General features: G+C 44.8%; 1 protein-coding gene across 2 annotated transcripts in view; it reads left to right on the top strand.

Annotated features, from left to right (window-relative positions):
* Nucleotides 1-19,670, top strand: part of CDIN1 (CDAN1 interacting nuclease 1) — a 626,145-nt gene that overhangs the window by 60,870 nt on the left and 545,605 nt on the right. Inside the window, exon 3 of one of the 2 annotated variants that reach the window (XM_069732508.1) lies at nucleotides 7,204-8,166. The exons of the other annotated variant lie outside the window; for it this stretch is intronic. Within the exon in view, the coding sequence (XP_069588609.1) occupies nucleotides 7,204-8,086 (883 nt within the window). The 3' untranslated portion in view covers nucleotides 8,087-8,166. Of the gene's footprint in view, nucleotides 1-7,203; nucleotides 8,167-19,670 lie in introns of those variants that run through there. 2 annotated transcript variants of the gene reach the window in all.

Raw genomic sequence — 19,670 nt, 5'->3', positions numbered from 1 at the left:
CAGCAAAACATACAGTGAAGGATCGGTCAGAGAGATAGGAGGAGAACCAGGAGAGAACGGTGTCCTTGAGGCCGATGGAGCGGAGCATAGTGAGGAGGAGCTGATGATCCACAGTGTCAAATGCTGCAGAGAGATCCAAGAGAATTAGCATGGAGTAGTGACCATTAGATTTAGCTGTTAGTAGGTCATTAGAGACTTTAATGAGGGCAGTTTCAGTAGAGTGTAAAGAGCGGAAGCCAGATTGAAGAGGGTCGAGAAGAGAGTTATCTGAGAGATAGCGGGTAAGACGGGAGTGGACCAGGCGTTCGAGGAGTTTAGAGATGAAGGGAAGATTAGAGACAGGTCTATAATTAGCGGCACAGTTTTGATCGAGGGATGGTTTTTTAAGTAATGGATGTATGATGGCATGCTTAAATGAGGAGGGAAAAATACCGGAAGTGAGGGAAAGGTTGAATATTTTTGTTAGGTGAGAGGTGATAGCCGGGGAAAGGGACTGGAGGAGATGTGACGGAATGGGGTCACTGGTGCAAGTGGTCGGGCGCGAAGATGCAAGGAGCCTGCTTACTTCTTCTTCTGTAACTGCTTCAAAGTCAGAGAGTGAACTAGATGCAGTGGGGGAGGGAGGACAGTGCATGGTATGAAGAGATTGGGAGATGATTTCCTGTCGAATGTGGTCAATTTTTTCTTTGAAGTAATTGGCCAGATCGTCAGCACGGAGATCCGTGGTTGGGGCCTGCTCTCTTGGGTTGAGTAGGGACTGGAACGTGTCAAAGAGACGTTTAGGGTTATTGGACAGGGAGGTGATGAGGGTGTTGAAGTAGGTTTGTTTGGAGAGGTGAAGGGCAGAATTGTATGTCTTTAGCATGAACTTATAATGGATGAAATCTTCGGGTAGATTAGATTTTCTCCACAGACGTTCTGCGCACCTGGAGCACCGCTGCAGGAAACGTGTTTGCAGCGTGTGCCACGGTTGTTGCCGTCTGTGCCGAGTTGTTTTATGTATAGGAGGAGCAGCTTCATCCAGAGCACTTTGCAGGGTTTCATTGTAATGCTTCAATGCAGAATCAGGACATGAGATGGAGGAAATAGGGGCCAATGAGGACTGCAAGTTCATCATAAGTTTCTGGGTGTTAATGGCCTGTATGTTTCTATAGGTGTGGAAAGTGGGGGTGACCTGAGCGGGATGGCAGTTCTTGATAGAGAATGAAAGAAGGTTGTGGTCAGAGAGCGGGAGAGGGGAGTTTGTGAAGTCATCCACTGAGCAAAGTCGGGAGAAGACCAAGTCAAATAAATAAGGCAGCACACTGCGGCGCTAAAACATGAAAACATGAAACCAGAAAATTGAACTGCATTACTGCACTAGAAATATGAAGAAATGAGAGCGTTTAGCGCCTAAATTGGCTAACTTATGTGTACCTGGTAGCCACATTAGGGCATCTCTCACATTGGCCAATTTATGCGCTAAACGCTCTCATTTTTTCATATTTCTAGTGCAGTAATACAGTTCAATTTTCATGTTTCATGTTTGCATGTTTTAGCGCCGCAGTGTGCTGTCTTATTTATTTGACTTTATTTGAGTACAGTTTATTTTTCTCCCAAATGGTATCAATAAAAAAAAGTTGTCACAAAGCAAAAATTGGCATCGGCGAGAAGCTTTAATACCATCATTTTGTGCGCATGCAGTATCATGTTTTCTGCAGCACATTGCTTCGTGTAAACAGAGGATATGCTGCCGACAATGTGATACTGTATGGGTACTGAACTATTGTTTTAAAAATCTTTTCCCATCAATTTTGATGGGACTGTAAGCAGGCCGGTAAATGAGCGTTTAACGTCATGCATGTCAATAATGATTTTTTTTTTCTTTTCATGCATGAACGATCATGTGGTAATCACCAACATAATTATATGGGCCAATAATTTGGAGCACGTGCTCTTACGAACGCTCTTTCAAGAATTTGTGACTTTTCAAAATGTGCCAATATCTTTGATACAGATTTGTAGAACTTCGTGTTGTACGGAGCTGGAGTAGGACATGTGGATCTGGGTGACCATACCTTGCCTTTGAATGCCTATAATTTTACATGAAGGTATCGCTCACGTTTTTAATATACAGTAAATCCTTCAGTTGCCATATTTCAAAGATGTATGGAGCAACTACATAGAGGCTCTGTATTATTTCAGAACTGCAAATTCTACCCTACTGCCTCCTGATTGAGGCTTCATGGTGGATCTAGATTTCACATCCTGCCTTATGTATTCTCCATCCTTTTTATCAGTGTGATTTTTTTTTTTTAGTAATAGTTACAACACATAGATTCTTTTTGGGTGTACTTTGCCTTCCTTTTTGGTGTTGGAGATCCTCTGTATTCCTAGAATTAGGCTGAATGATTTCTGTGCACCCTGAGAAATGAGCCACGGTAGTGAGGGCAATGGCTGATGGCGATTTCCTATTTCTGAGGACATGTTCGGAACACTGTAAATTTAGAGTAAGGCGTTCTTTTTTCTAAGCGCACTAGGTTCACCCAAAAAGCTGCCTTTGTTGCGGCTTTGACCATTATTTCTTTTCTACCAACAGTGAAATTGACACCAGAATGATAAACTCCAAGAAAGCTCATTTCCATTGCAAATGATGCAGTAATTGGTTATTATGGTTAGCGTTTTCGCTTCCAGGCTGTTGTTCTTCCATTTTTTTTCTTATTTGTGTATTTTTTTTCCTGCCGGTGAAAGAATGTCAACATCTACTTAACCCTGAATGAGATTTAAGTCCCCAATGATTTTGATTTGTGCTGAGGGAGTTGCTCAAATGAGTATGTGGTTTTTCCATTGTTCTACTCCATTTAAACAGAAGGCTAAGATCTATCTAAAAAAAAAAAAAAAATAGTGAGAAGATGTGTGAATGCTGGAGGTAGATGACAGCTTATGAGCAGGAACTTAAGCACAGCCGGCCACATAACACAGATGTCTAAGGGAGTCATCTGCCAGCCATGCCTATCCCATGGTGCTGGACTTTCCCTATGTGACCGAATTCGACACAGTGCTGTCACTGATGCAAATGGCACAATAGAATAGGATGCAAATTGTGAACTCCTGCCGTGTAGCACTGCCCCATTAGCTGCTGATGGCCAGTGAGAGGCATTGAAGGAGTGGTACTTCAAGAGCCAGGGGGCCTCGAAAAGGTCAAGCGGTCATGGTCATTAGAATTGGAAATTGACTGCTCTCGTGATTTTGAAAAAAAGAGAGATGACTCCTGGGGAAAGACAGACATGGGGTGCGGTGTATGTAATCTATCCATTCATCCATCCTTCCATCCATCCTTGCAGATTTTTCTGTACCAAAAAAAAATGTTGGCACGGAAAATTCTGCTTAAGTTATGATGGGATTGTAAAATGCTGCATTTTTGGAAAAACTCAGCAAAATTGTGTGAACAAGATCTAGAGCTGTTTTAGGTAGTGCTAGTTCCTTCATTTCATAAGTATCTACTATATAATCGTCTAATTCTGTCTGTCTGTAATGGAAATTTTGTGTCGCTGATTGGTCGAGGGTGGCTGGCGCGACCAATCAGCGACATTCGCAGTCCGGCCGTAGTTCAGTCACATTTACTGAACAAGTTCTGTCAGTCACAGTGCCACGTAGTTCAGTCACGTTTACTGTACAAGTTCTGTCAGTCACAGTGCCACGTAGTTCACTCACATTTACTGAATAAGTTCTGTCAGTCACAGTGCCACGTAGTTCAGTCACGTTTACTGTACAAGTTCTGTCAGTCACAGTGCCAAGTAGTTCACTCACGTTTACTGAATAAGTTCTGTCAGTCACAGTGCCACGTAGTTCAGTCACGTTTACTGAACAAGTTCTGTCAGTCACAGTGCCACGTAGTTCACTCACGTTTACTGAATAAGTTTTGTAAGTCACAGCGTGACGTAGTTCACACATGTTTACTGAACACGTTCTATCAGTCAGAATATTCTAGAATACCCGATGCGTTAGAATTGGGCCACCATCTAGTATTCTATATAGATGTAACAAATCGCAATGTTTATATATTCAGTGTCTGCATACATCTTATTGCCCTTTAGACTTGTAGGCTTTTAGCCCAGGAGAGCCATGTTTGACAAGTATTAGGTTTAGGGTTCCATCACAGAAAGGCAAGTCATGTCGCAGCTGGTGGCTCTCATGACCAATTTATGCGGTAAGTACCTTCATTTTCTAAGTATATTCCATATAGCAAGTAATGTCTGCAAACATTAAAAAATATTTGGACTACATCTCAGCTCTTAGTGCTGCTGTATGCTTTTGGTTGTGTATTATTCAGTCATGGCAGCTTGCACTTGTTCTCACTTGCTTTATTCTTTTTGGAATAGGTCATTTTTTTTTTTGTAGTCTACTACTGGAGGTGGTGACTGCCTCCATATATGACTGAGCTCGTCTTTCGATCAGCCTAAGGGTAGGTTCACACAAGCGTATAAAAAGTTGTTCAGAGTTTCATCCAGAAAACTCGAAATATATTTTTTCCCCCTTGTCTTCCATGTCCGTATGCAAGTTGTTTTTAACAGCAACATCTATTAATCATTTACAAGACAAAATAAACAGATGCCATACTGTGGCTACATGTGGCAACCGGTTTTTTTTTTTTTGTGAACCTGTAGATTGAAATAGATGAGTTAGTTGTTGCATTCATGGCAGGGCCTAGCAGACTGTTACGCCCAGCTGTGGCGCACATGGTTTTTGGACCCACTGTGCCACAGGGCCAGGCCTACCCGGGGCATAACTAAGCGGGTACCTTGGTGTTCACTGGAGCCTCCATTGGTGAGGTCAGACTTGTGCAGCAGGTAGCCGCTAGGTACCACTCCTGGGCAGAACCCGGTACTGCAGCTGCTGATTCCAGGGGTTAGGTATGCTGACACTGATTTAGGGCTTAGTTCAGACACGAAGGTCTTGGATTCAGCATCAGGGTTAGGCCAATCTTGGACCGAGGAATAGTGTTCATGCACTGGGGATTTTGGTAACAGGATTGGTTGCTCCGAAACCAGGCGACAGGGTTTAGGCTCTGCCTGCTCCGGAAACAGGTGGCGAGGTTCAGGTCCTGGCTGCTTCAGGACCAGTGGATGAGCTTCAGGCACTGGTCGCTCCAAGATGAAGTGACAAGGTTCAGGGCACTGGACGCTGTGGGACCAGGGGATGTGGTTCAGGCCTGGCTGCTTCGGGACTAGTGGATGAGGTTCTGGCTCTGGGACATGTTTCAGGCACTAGCCACACTGGGACCAGGTGATAAAGTTGCAGGACTGGCCAAACTGGGATCAGAGGACTACAGACACAGGACTGGGACCAGGGGACTACAGACACAGGACTGGCCAGAATGGGACCAGAGGATTACAGACACAGGACTGGCCACACTGGGACCAGGGGACCACAGACACAGGACTGGCCAGACTAGGACCAGGGGCCTACAGACACAGGACTGGCCACATCGGGACCAGAGAATAACATTCAGGCCCTGGCCACATCGGGAACAACTCACTAGCAGGGGGAAGGGGGAGTTGGCAGTTGCGTTACACTCATCTGGTTTATGGAAGTAACTAGTACATGCTGTGTTTGTTTTTCACCCGCAGATTTGGTTAGTGAAAAAAATTGCTCATCTGCACTGCCCCATTGGGTAACATTTTTCAATGGACAAAATGTCATTTCGTGGTTGTGGACAGAGTTTCTTCCCTGTCCTCTCAGGGTTAATTTTGTGTAGCCTCTTTTTGGATTGGGAAGGATATATATATACCTGCCCCTTTCTGGGTTTCTTTTTCAGTTATACATTCCCTTTCTGTCTGTGTGTCTGACCCCCTGGCTTGCTTGCTTTCTGTAGTGTTGATTGCCTCTTATGTATGACCTGGTTTGTTTTCTGGTTCTGTACTTTGTTTTGTGATCTTATAGTTACCGACTCATCTGGCTCTGACCCTCTGGCTTGATCATTTGGATACTGCGCCTGCCTGCCTCGCTTGTACCTCACCTCTATCTCCGCTTTTCTGACTTTTGGCTACGTCCTGACTTCCCTTTTGTCTCACCCATTGGCACCTTCTTGACTTCCTGTTTTGACTGCGGCTTAGGCTACTTTCACACTAGCGTTAACTGCAAACCGTCACAAAAACGTCTTTTTCCCGAAAAAACGGATGCGTCAAAAAACTGCAAAACGTATGCAACGCATACAGCATTTCGACAGATCCGTTGCAAATCCGATAAACGGTTGCGTTGAAATGCTGGATGCGTTGCATACGTTTTTACCATCCGTTGCATCCGTTTTTACGACGGATCCGTTGTTAAAATGGGAGGCACCAAAATTTGATTGGCTACTGGAAACTAAGGGAAATCTATATACTGACTGTATTTACAGCCCATCTTTGAGGGTTTTAGTTTAGTGGCAAGGATGGATGGTGTAATTGGGAGGATTTCGAGTTTGGTTACTGATGTTATATTTGAGACGAATCGCCTGGATATCATAGTGCGGGAGAAGGAGGCGGCAGCAGAAAGACGGAGGATGCAACGGAGAGTGCGACGATTCTGGATACATCCAATCAATGAGCTGCGGATGACCAGGGGTGTCCAGTCCACTCTCTATCTGGAGTTGCGGTGCAACCCACAGAAATTCTTTAATTATGTACGGATGAGGATGGAACATTTCGATTATTTGGTTGGAAAACTAGAGGATGTCATCCAAAGGCAGGACACAAGGATGAGGCTTGCCATCACACCGGCGGAGCGGCTCCTGGTGACACTGCGGTAAGCATCTTTTTTTTTATGTGATTGCTCATATTGAATGTTATTACATGCTGCAGAGAAAACTGCGCTGACACATTGCGCAGCATTTTCTGCAGCATGTAATTTTTTTGTTTGAGGCCATTCCACTGGTTCTTTTTCTTGTGTCATTGCTCATATTGAATGTTATTACATGCTGCAGAGAAAACTGCGCTGACACATTGCGCAGCATTTTCTGCTGCATGTAATTTTTTGGTTTCTTTGAGGCCATTCCACTGGTTGTTTTTTCTTGTGTCATTGCTCATATTGAATGTTATTACATGCTGCAGAGAAAACTGCGCTGACACATTGCACAGCATTTTCTGCAGCATGTAATTTTTTGGTTTCTTTGAGGCCATTCCACTGGTTGTTTTTGTTGATGGTCTGTGCAATTTTTTTTTACATTTTTTTTTCTTTCTGCAGCTTCCTAGCTACGGGTGAGTCTCTGACTTCACTCCATTTCCAATTCAGGCTGGGGATTTCCACTATTGGCGGAATTGTGAAGGACACATGTCGGGCGATTTGGGATACTTTACAGCTGGAGTATATCCCACAACCATCAATGGACATCTGGTTGAGAAGTTCCGAACAATTTGAGAGAATTTGCAATTTCCCAAATTGCGTTGGTGCCGTGGACGGCAAACACATAAGGATTGCTAAACCGGCAGGAACAGGATCCGAGTACTATAACTATAAAAAATATTTCTCCATTGTACTCATGGCTATTGCAGACGCCAACTGCCGATTCCTTGCTGTGGACATAGGAGCGTATGGCCGGTCCAACGACTCACAAGTGTTTAAAAACTCTCCAATGGGTCGCTGCCTGTATGGAGATACATACAATTTCCCGCCAGCAAGACCGCTCCCAGGAACAAGTGAACCAGCCATGCCATATGTGTGTGTAGGTGATGAAGCCTTTCAACTGTCGCCGCACCTACTGAAACCATACAGCAGCCGTGAATTACACCGTACCAAGCGGGTATTTAATTACCGTCTTACCAGAGCAAGAAGAGTGGTAGAGTGCTCTTTCGGTATATTGACGGCAAAGTGGAGAGTTCTGCTGACGGCAATAAAACTGGAAACCAAAACTGTAGACGATGTTGTCAAGGCATGTGTGGTGCTCCATAATTTTGTCATTTCAAAGGAGCCCGTTACCTTGGATGACGAAGAATTGGAGACAACCTTGTGGGATTACCGCAGTGCCTCTGTTCGCTCCACCGGTTCTGTTACTAGGATGAGGGACCAGTGTGCAGATTATTTTTTGTCACCTGTTGGGCGGATTCCATGGCAAGACATCATTGTGTGACATGTTTTTCATGGCTTTTGTTGTTTATGTAAAAATTGTGTTTGTAGCAACAAAACAAAACCAAAAAAAAAAAAACAAAACCCAAAGTGTGGTTTGCTTGGTAATTGTTATACCTTTAAAACGTCTGGTGTTTCTTTTCACTTAACCTTTAATAATTACCTTATTGAATCAACACACAGAGTAGATTTTAAACCAGAAAGATTTTTATTTAAAACCTTGTTTTGTATTTTTTTTCATTTTCAAAAAACATTTTTTTTTAGTTGCAAGATAAAGATTTTTTTTAACATTTCTAAAATTTAACATTTGTGGACTACAAGTCCTGATAGTGTCGGGTGGAGTAACTATGGGAGGAGGGGCTGGAAGGTTGGACCACATCGGTAGGTGGGATTGGGGAAACCCTACTTGTTTGTTCTGCAGTGGAAGGGGGGTGAAAAGCAGGAGGCTGACCAGAGGAGGGTTGTGTTGGGGTAGTTGTGAAACTGAATGGGGAAGAAAAGCTGGGCAAGGAAGACGAAAACACTGGGGAATACATTTGGGTTGGGGGCCTGGTATGGTATTGGGACTGACGTTGATATTGGGGGGCATGGTGTGGAAATGGTGACTGGGATGTGTGGGGAGGTGTGGGGGTAGATTGGGATTCGTTGAGGACCTTAAGAAGAGCGTTATGGCAGCTATTCATTACCCGCATCTGCTGATCAAAAGAAAGCTTTTCCATGCTCCTGAGCATGGATTGAAAAAAAAGATTTGCTGGAGCTTGACTTACATCTAAATGCAGCCTATCCAAGCGACTGCTGATTTCCTGGTTGGTTTCACTAATGCGTGATTGCACCATGTTGAAACCAGCAGTCACTTGTTCTCCCAAAATTTTAAAAGAACTTTGGAAGCCTGCATTTAGATGCAAGAACTCAGGAGCATAGCTCCTTTCCTGACCCCTCTGACGCAGCCGCCACGAACCTAACGGTGGTGTAGAGGTGGCAGGGTCAGAGGGGTGGGGTAAAGGGAACGCTATCTGTTGACCATCAGATGCAAGTAACGAAGGCTGCACTACAGTGCCTGAGGTGGATGAAGTGGAGGGGACAGAGGGGTCAGAGGTGTGGGGCCTACCGATGTGGTCCCCGGTGGCGGACTCAGGAGGGATCGCTCCAGAGGGCGCAGAGAAAGATGCAGGCGCACGGTGGCTGGAGTAGGTGCTGTGAAAGAAAAAACAAAAACAATTAATATATTGATATGGAAAAGCCCGGACTGAAACAAAAGTTTTGTGATTAGACAGGTTAACATGGTTATTACTGGGATGTTGAATACTTACACTCGACTCAGCATGGTTTGCCTCAGGAAGGAGAGGGCAGGGGCGTATCTATATGTTCTCTTCCTTCCTGCTGAGCCACTCCGGGCCTGCATCTCCTGGTTAAATTCCCTCTTAAAGCGATCCCTCAGTGACCGCCACCGCTTCCTAACCTTGCTACCTGTGAAGACAGGAATGAAGAAAAACAAAAAATGGTAAATGCAAGACATTACATTCAGCTCTAAACATCACTGAAAAGTGAATACTTACATAGTTTGCTCTGCTGCTGTGGAAGAAGGTCCTCCCACCTCGGAAATATGTTCTGGCATACTTCCTCCCAGAGCCGACGGGTGACACTGGTGTCAGCATGCCTGCGGTCAGCCATGTTCCACAGCGGCTCCCGCTCGCGAACCTCCTCGATGAGGGCTTCAATCTCAATGTCAGAATCTTCTGCGGGAGCACGCTGTGAAGCCTGTGAGAAAAAAAAATATAAGAAAAAAATAAAAATTAGTACACTGAAAAAAAATAAATGACCAATCGAAGCCCCCCCCCCAAAAAGCAACTTACTGATGGCCGACCGCGGCTTTGAGTCCGCCGACTCTGGGAGTGCCTGGGAGAACCTTCATGGTGTGCAGCAACAGCATCAGGAGACTGAAATAAAGGAGAAAAAAAATTAGCTTTAATGTATGTATATGTTTTCTTGGTTCCGTTGTATCTGAAAATCTGTTTCGTGTATGGTGCTGGTGTATGGTGTGAAGCAAGTGTTTCACAACTACTTACACTTGGTTCCTCCTCCACTTGTATATCTCCACCCATCTCGGTCCCCTCTGACAGCTCCTCATCGGATTCTGATTCCTGTTTAAACATAATAAATGCATGTAGTGAATAACAATTAAGAAAATTAAAAAAACAAAAAACAAAAAAAATTGGGTTACTTACCGATACACGCTGTTGCTGTGGAGGAGGGCTGCCAGAAGAGGACATTGTGTTCCTGGTATCTACGGCCGGTGGCTGTGGTCCTGGTGGCTGTGGTCCTGGTGGCTGTGGTCCTGGTGGGTCTGTAAGTTAAGACACTTGCAATCTGCTCTACACATTGAAGTAGCAGATTTGGGGTCTTCAAAACTTACTTTTAAGAATTTCAGGATGCGGTCCAGGTGGCTACGGCCAGTGTCTGTGGTCCTGGTGGCTGTGGTCCTGGTGGCTGTGGTCCTGGTGGGTCTGTAAGTTAAAAGACACTTGCAATCTGCTCTACACATTGAAGTAGCAGATTTGGGGTCTTCAAAACTTACTTTTAAGAATTTCAGGATGCGGTCCAGGTGGCTACGGCCAGTGGCTGTGGTCCTGGTGGCTACGGCTGGTCGCTGTGGTCCCTACTCTATCTGCAATATAATAAGTATAATGGATTTAGAGTTAGACCACCGCAGAAATAGGTAATGTTTACCAATAAACACCCTGTTAAAATGTGAGAAATGGCTGAAAACCAAAAACAGGTTATACCATTCATTTCCATGAAAATTTAAAATGAGACACCATGGAAAAATATTTTTACCACATTTTTTTTTTTAAAAAGAACCTCCCCCAAAAAACCTTCCAAGGATAACCTTTAGTAAAAAATGAGCCCTCAACCAACTCTGTATTGCATGTGTAACCATTGGTACATACACCAGTTTAAAATTTACCTTTATGAAATTATACTACGGACAATTTTTTAAACATTTTTATTATTTTTTTTTTTCGTTTTTTTTTTTTTTTTAAAGTAATCACAATGGAGCAGAAATGCTCTTTATTTTAAATACAAGTACATCACCTTGGAATGGTTTCAACAGTTAAAAAAATCTACACTTTGTAAAAAAAAAAAAAACACATTCTAACCACAAGCTGCAGACCACTAGACTTTGCAATAATACATCAGATTAAAAACAAAAACAAAAACACACAGGCTGCACAAACCACTATACTAGTGAATACATCAAAAAAGTACATTAACCAATATGACATTGACAAATGCACATGCAACCAACAAAACGCACACAAACGTACCTGCAAGCAGAGTCATAACGCAAGCATAACACATGAACAGGCGTAATATTGACAAAGGCATAATAAGGTGCAGGCACGTGAACACGTACATACAAAAGCACACAGCAGTACAAAAATACACACACACACACACACACACACACACACACACACACACACACACACACACACGGTCATCAGTCCTCCGGCTGGAGCTTGATGTCTTCACAGTGGCAGGCCTCGGGGTGGATCTGGACTGTAGCAGGGCACTGGCTGTTGCAGGACGACGGCAGGCCTCAGGTTGGATTCAGGTTTTAAAAGCTCTTGCTGTAGTCAGTACGGCATACACAAATGCACGCGCGCGCGCACACACACACACACACACACACACAAAAATGGCAATATACTCACACTGTTGGAGTGTCTCTGGTCCTTGCTGCCAGGCTGGGGTTTTGTTGTCAGGCTGGGGTCTTGCTGCCAGGCTGGGGTCTTGGTGTCCAGCTGGGGTCTTGCTGCCAGGCTGGGGTCTTGCTGCCAGGCTGGGGTCTTGGTGTCCGGCTGGGGTCTTGATGTCCGGCTGGCTGGAGGCTTCTTTCTTCTCTCTCGGTCTTGCAGGCATATGTGGGGGTTGAAGGCCCAGACCAGGTTTATATAGATTTGGGGATGTCTGGCCAATTAGATTAAAAATCCTGATTCTGAGCATGCTCAGTAGAAAAAAACGTATTGCAGCGCTGCATTGAGTCGTACGACGTGTCTCGACGCATCCGTCGCTCATAGACTTTCATTGTAGCAAAAGACGCATGCCGCAGGATGCGCCGAGACACGTTTTATTGTCGGAGCCAAAAAACGTTACAATCTACGTTCTTCCAGGCGACGTGTCGCCTAATTTCGACGCATCCGTCGAAAGACGTATACCGACGTATGCCAATTCGTCGCAATGCGTCGCCAATACAAGTCTATGGGGAAAAAATATTTTGCTGGATGCGTTTTTTCGGCAAAACGACGCATTTTAGCGTATTGCAGTTAACGCTAGTGTGAAAGTAGCCTTACTCTGACTTCTCTCCGGTATTGCCATTCCCCGTGGCTATCCAGCGTCCGGCTCCACCCCTGGCCACGCCTCCGAGGGGGTCCCGTGCTCCAGGTCCTGCGCTTAGACCAGTAAGCTCACTGCTGCTCTCCTCTCCCGTCTCTAGATCTCTGTATCTCTGTGCGCAGACCCCAGCGGTAAGTCTGCGACCAGGATCGCAACATTATAACTGACCAAAACGTTTTTTTTTTCTCTCTCAGGGGGGTGGTTTTTGTTATGGACCCGTTACATACCCTCTCAGAGCAAGTGAGTAACCTCACTCATATGATGCATAAATTGTCTCTGGAGTAGCGAAATCTGGCTAAGTCGCATTAGCAGGTCCAAAGAGAGGTTGCTGGTGCCTTGCAGGGTTCGCTATCTTCGAGATGAGGGTGCCACGGACGTTTCCTAAGTTCCCCTGAACCACCTGGTAAATTACCTGACAACTTTTCTGGGGATAAAAAATTATTCAGGGTATTTAAAGAGGGGTGTAAGTTGATTTTCTCTCTGCGTCCCCCACGCCCCTGGGAACGAAAGTCAGAGGGTGGGAATTATTATTTCTTTATTAACCCCTTAATCCCATATGATGTACTATCCCGTTGAGGTGACCTGGGACTTAATTCCCAGTGACGGGATAGTATGTCATATGCGATCGGCCGCGCTCACGGGGGGAGCACGGCCGCGTGTCAGCTGACTATCACAGCTGACATCCGGCACTATGTACCAGGAGCGGTCACGGACCACCCCTGGCACTTTACAGTAACCCCCGGCACACTGCGATCAAACATGATCGCAGTGTTCCGGTGGCATAGGGCATCCCGCAAAAAACGAGCCACAATACAGCATCATCAGCAAAATGAAATTCCCGCGCCAAAAAGAAATTCATGAATAGCTGGTTTTTGGTCATTCTGCCTCACAAAAATAGAAATAAAAAGCGATCAAAATATGTCACGTGCCCGAAAATGTTACCAATAAAAACGTCAACACGTCCCGCAAAAAAACAAGACCTCACATGACTCTGTGGACCAAAATATGGAAAAATTGTAGCTCTCAAAATGTGGCGAAACAAAAACTATTTTTTTTGCAATAAAAAGCGTCTTTTAGTCTGAGATGGCTGTCAATCATAAAAATCCGCTAAAAAATGCTATTAAAGTAAATCAACCCCCCCTTCATCACCACCTTAGTTAGGGAAAAATAATAAAATTAAAAAAATGTATTTATTTCCATTTGCCCATTAGGGTTAGGACTACGATTAGGGGTAGGGTTAGGGCTAGGATTAGGGGTAGGGTTGGGGTTAGGGCTAGGGTTAGGGTTAGGGCTAGGTTTATGGCTAGGTATAGGGCTAGGGTTAGGGATTCTGTTAGAATTGGGGGTTTCCATTGTTTAGGCACATCAGGGGCTCTCCAAACGCGACATAGCGTTCGATCTCAATTCCAGACAATTCTGCGTTGAAAAAGTAAAACAGTGCTCCTTCCCTTCCGAGCTCTCCTGTGTGCCCAAACGGTGGTTCCCCCCCACATATGGGGTATCAGCGTACTCAGGAGAAATTGGACAACGACTCTTTGGGTCCAATTTCTCCTGTTACCCTTGGGAAAATACAAAACTGGGGGCTAAAAAATTATTTGTGTGGGAAAAAATTTTGCATTGCCCCAACAGTGGTTTACCCCCACATATGGGGTATCGGCGTGCTCAGGACAAATTGTACAACAACTTTTGGGGTCCATTTTCTCCTGTTACCCTTGGTAAAATAAATCAAATTGGAGCTGAAGTAAATTTTGTGTGAAAAAGTTAAATGTTCATTTTTATTTAAACATTCCAAAAATTCCTGTGAAACACCTGAAGGGTTAATAAACTTCTTGAATGTGGTTTTGAGCACCTAGATGGGTGCAGTTTTTAGAATGGTGTCACACTTGGTTATTTTTTATCATATCGACCCCTCAAAATGACTTCAAATAAGATGTGGTCCCTAAAAAAATGGTGGTGTAAAAATGAGAAATTGCTGGTCAACTTTTAACCCTTATAACTCCCTAATAAAAAAAATTTGGGTTCCAGAATTGTGCTGATGTAAAGTAGACATGTGGGAAATGTTACTTATTAAGTATTTTGTGTGACGCATTTCTGTGATTTAAGGGCATAAAAATTCAAAGTTGGAAAATTGAAAAATTTTCGCCAAATTTTCCTTTTATTCACAAAGAGAACAGCAACGACCAATCTGCGACGGGCACAGTCCGGAAGAAAATGGCCGCTCCTTACTCCCCGCAGTCAGTGCCCGGCGCCCGCATACTCCCCTCCAGTCACCGCTCACACAGGGTTAATGCCGGCTGTAACGGACCGCGGTATGCTGCGAGTAACGCACTCCATAACCACTGCTATTAACCCTGTGTCCCCCCAACTTTTTACTATTGATGCTGCCTATGCAGCATCAATAGTAAACAAATGTAATGTTAACCCCTTAGTGACAGAGCCAATTTGGTACTTAATGACAGGCCAATTTTTGCAATTCTGACCACTCACTTTGAGGTTATAACTCTGGAACGCTTCAACGGATCCCGCTGATTCTGAGATTGTTTTTTCGTGACATATTGTACTTCATGTTAGTGGTAACATTTCTTCGATATTACTTGCGATTATTTATGAAAAAAACGGAAATATGGCGAAAATTTTTAAAATTTTGCAATTTTCAAACTTTGTATTTTTATGCCCTTAAATCAGAGAGATATGTCACGAAAAATAGTTAATAAATAACATTTCCCACATGTCTACTTTACATCAGCACAATTTTGTAAACAAAATTTTTTTTTGTTAGGGAGTTATAAGGGTTAAAAGTTGACCAGCAATTTCTCATTTTTACAACACCATTTTTTTTTAGGGACCACATCACATTTGAAGTCATTTTGAGGGGTCTATATGATAGAAAATAATGAAGTGTGACACCATTCTAAAAACTACACCCCTCAAGGTTCTCAAAACCACATTCAAGAAGTTTATTAACCCTTTACGTGCTTCACAGGAACTGAAACAATGTGGAAGGAAAAAATGAACATTTAACTTTTTTTTGCAAACATCTTAATTAAGAACCATTTTTTTTATTTTCACAAGTGTAAAAACAGAAATGTAACCATAAATTTTGTTATGCAATTTCTCCTGAATACGCCAATACCCCATATGTGGGGGTAAACCACTTTTTGGGCGCACCGCAGAACTTAGAAGTGAAGGAGCGCCGTTTGACTTTTTCAATGCAGAATTGGCTGGAATTGAGATCGGACACCATGTCACGTTTAGAGAGCCCCTGATGTGCCTAAACAGTGGAAACCCCCCACAAGTGACACCATTTTGGAAACTAGACCCCTTAAGGAACTTATCTAGATGTGTGGTGAGCACTTTGAACCCCCAAATGCTTCACAGAAGTTTATAACGTAGAGCCGTGAAAATAAAAAAATCGCTTTTGTTTACACAAAAATGATCTTTTTGCCCACAAATTCTTATTTTCACAAGGGTAACAGGAGAAATTAGACCAGAAAAGTTGTTGTGCGATTTCTCCTGAATACGTCGATACCCCATATGTGGGGGTAAACCACTGTTTGGGCGCACCGCAGAGCTTGGAAGTGAAGGAGCGCCGTTTTACTTTTTCAATGTAGAATTGGCTGGAATTGAGATTGGACGCCATGTCGCGTTGTGGAAACCCCCCACAAGTGACCCCATTTTTGAAACTAGACCCCTTAAGAAACATATCTAGATGTGTGGTGAGCACTTTGAACCCCCCATGTGCTTCACAGAAGTTTATAATGCAGAGCCGTGAAAATAAAAAATATTTTTTTTTTCCACAAAAAAGATTTTTTAGCCCCCAAGTTTTTATTTTCACAAGGGTAACAAGAGAAATTGGACCCCAAAAGTTGTTGTCCAATTTGTCCTGAGTATGCTGGTACCCCATATGTGGGGGTAAACCACTGTTTGGGCGCACGGCAGAGCTCGGAAGGAAGGAGCGCCGTTTTGGAATGCAGACTTTGATAGAATGGTCTGCGGGTATTATGTTGCGTTTGCAGAGCCCCTGATGTACCTAACCAGTAGAAACCCTCCACAAGTGACCCCATTTTGGAAAGTAGACCCCCCATGGAACTTATCTAGATGTGTGGTGAGAACTTTGAATGCCCAAGTGCTTCACAGAAGTTTAGAATGCAGAGTCGTGAAAATAAAAAATATTTTTTTTTCCACAAAAAAGATATTGTAGCCCCCAAGTTTTTATTTTCACAAGGGTAACAAGAGAAATTGGACCCCAGAAGTTGTTCAATTTATCCCGAGTACGCTGATGCCCCATATGTGGGGGTAACCCACTGTTTGGGCGCACGGCAGAGCTCAGAAGGGAGGGAGCACCATTTGACTTTTTGAGCGCAAAATTGGCTGTCGTGTTTGGAGACCCCCTGATGTACCTAAACAGTGGAAATCCCCCAATTCTAGCTCCAACCCTAATCCCAACCCAAGCCATAATCCTAATCACTAACCCTAATGATAATCACAACCATTACCCCAAAACAACCCTAATGTCAACCCTAACCATAACCCTAATCAAAACCCTAAATCCAACACACCCCAATCCTAATCTCAACCCTAACCTCAAACCTAACCCTAATCCCAATACACCCCTAATCACAACCCTAACCTTAACCCTAATCCCAAACCTAACCCTAATCCCAAGCGTAACCCTAATGCCAACCCTAACCCTAATACCAACCCTAATCCAAACCCTAACCCTAATCCCAGCTCTAACCCTAACTTTAGCCCCAACCCTAGCCCTATCTTTAGCCCCAACCCTAACCCTAGCCCTAAGGCTGCTTTCACACTTGCGTCGTTTGGCATCCGTCGCAATCCGTCGTTTTGGACAAGAAACGGATCCTGCAAATGTGCCCGCAGGATGCGTTTTTTGCCCATAGACTTGTATTGCCGACGGATCGTGACGGATGGCCACACGTCGCGTCCGTCGTGCACTGGATCAGTTGTGTTTTGGCGGACCGTCGGCACAAAAAAAACGTTCAATGAAACGTTTTTTTGTACGTCGCATCCGCCATTTCTGACCGCACATGCGTGGCCGTAACTCCGCCCCCTCCTCCCCAGGACATAGATTGGGCAGCAGATGCGTTGAAAAACTACAGCTGCTGCCCACGTTGTGCACAATTTTCACAACGTGCGTCGGTATGTCGGGCCGACGCATTGCGACGGCCCCGTACCGACGAAAGTGTGAAAGAAGCCTAACCCTAAATTTAGCCCCAACCCTAACCCTAAATTTAGCCCCAACCCTAACCCTAAATTTAGCCCCGACCCTAACCCTAGCCCTAACCCTACCCCTAACCTTACCCCTACCCCTAACCCTACCCTTACCCCTACCCCTAACCCTACCCCTAACCCTACCCCTAACCCTACCCCTAACCCTACCCCTAACCCTAATTTTAGCCCCAACTGCTGTTCTCCTGCCGGCCGGCAGATGGAGACAGATGGCGGGCGCACTGCGCATGCGCCCGCCATTTTCTTCTGACGGCGGCCATGAGGAGCAGCAAGAGGATCCAGGGACACAGGTGAGTATTGTAGGGTCCCCGAATCCCCCTATTTCTCTGTCCTCTGATGTGCGATCACATCAGAGGACAGAGAATTACACTTTACTTTTTTTTTTTTTGTGGTCGCCGGTAAACAGTTAATTACTGGCGATCGCAAAACAGGGGTCGGTAAAACCGACCCCGATCATGCTCTTTGGGGTCTCGGCTACCCCCGGCAGCCGAGACCCCAAAGATTCTCGCGGGGCCGGCCGGCGGGCGCACTGCGCATGCGCCCGCCATTTTTAAGATGGCGGCGCCCACCGGGAGCCACGAGGAGCATCGGGGGAGCTAGGTGAGTATTGGGGGGCCACCTGGGACCCCTTTTCTCTGTCCTCCGATGTGCGATCACATCGGAGGACAGAGAAATTAAAAAGAGATCGCTTTTTTTTTTTGCGATCGCCGGTAAACGGTTAATTACCGGCGATCGCAAATGCGGGGTGGGTTAAAACCCCCCCGAATCATGTTCTCTGGGGTCTCGGCTACCCCCGGCAGCCGAGACCCCGGAGAAAATCGGCCTCAGGGGGGCGCTATTCACTTTTTCCACAGCGCCGTTAATTAACGGCGCTGTGGTTTAAGTACTCTTAGCGGCCGCCGTTAAAAGGCGTATCGGCGGTCGCTAAGGGGTTAAAAATAATGAAAAAACAAAAAACCTGCTATTCTCACACTCCGTAGTCCGCCGAGCCTTTCGCGCCGGCCACCATCTTCCGATCCCGGCGATGCATTGCGAAATTACCCAGAAGACATCTGGGTATTTTCACAATGCGTCCTGGGAATAGAAGACGGCGGCATCCGCGCGCGTATCGCCGGAGCTTCGGTGGATCCTAGGGGGTGAGTATATAACTATTTTTTATTTTAATTATTTTTTTTAACAGGATATGGTGCCCACACTGCTGTATACTACGTGGGCTGTGTTAGATACCGCGTGGCTGCTATACTGCTATATACTACATAGGCAGTGTTATATACTGCATTGGCTGTGTGATATACACCGTGGTCTGTGCTATATATTACGTGGCCACTGTTATATATTGCGTGGGCAGTGTTATATACTACGTGGCTGCTATATACTGTGTGGGCAGTGTTATATACTACATGGCTGCTATATACTGCGTGGGCTGTGCTATATATTACGTGGCCAGTGTTATATACTACGTGGCCTGTGTAATATACTACGTCGCCTGTGTTATATACTGCGTGGCTTCTATATACTGCGTGGGCTGTGTTATATAGTACGTGGCTGTGTTATATACTGTGTGGCCACTGTAATATTTATATTTTGCGTGGCCTGTATTAACGCATCTGGTATTCTACAATATGTATGTATATAGCAGCCACATAGTATATAGCACAGGCCACGTAGAATTTGTCTGCTATATACTACATGGCTCCTATATACTACGTGGCCTGTGCTATATACTATATGGCTGCTATATACATACATAAATACATATTCTAAAATACCCGATGCGTTAGAATCGGGCCACCATCTAGTAACCTCATAAAGGGTCAGATTTGTAAAAATTGGCCCGGTCATTAACGTGCAAACCACCCTTGGGGCTTAAGGGGTTAAGTGGGCCGCCACAAGCTTGGGCTTTCTCTCTCCCTCTTTCCGCTCTGGAACGTGTGTCTGTG

This window comes from Ranitomeya imitator, chromosome 1 (genome assembly GCF_032444005.1).
Source record: "Ranitomeya imitator isolate aRanImi1 chromosome 1, aRanImi1.pri, whole genome shotgun sequence".
Classification (NCBI taxonomy): domain Eukaryota; kingdom Metazoa; phylum Chordata; class Amphibia; order Anura; family Dendrobatidae; genus Ranitomeya; species Ranitomeya imitator.
Note: the sequence above shows the minus strand (reverse complement) of the source record. Positions and strands in the feature narration are given on the sequence as shown.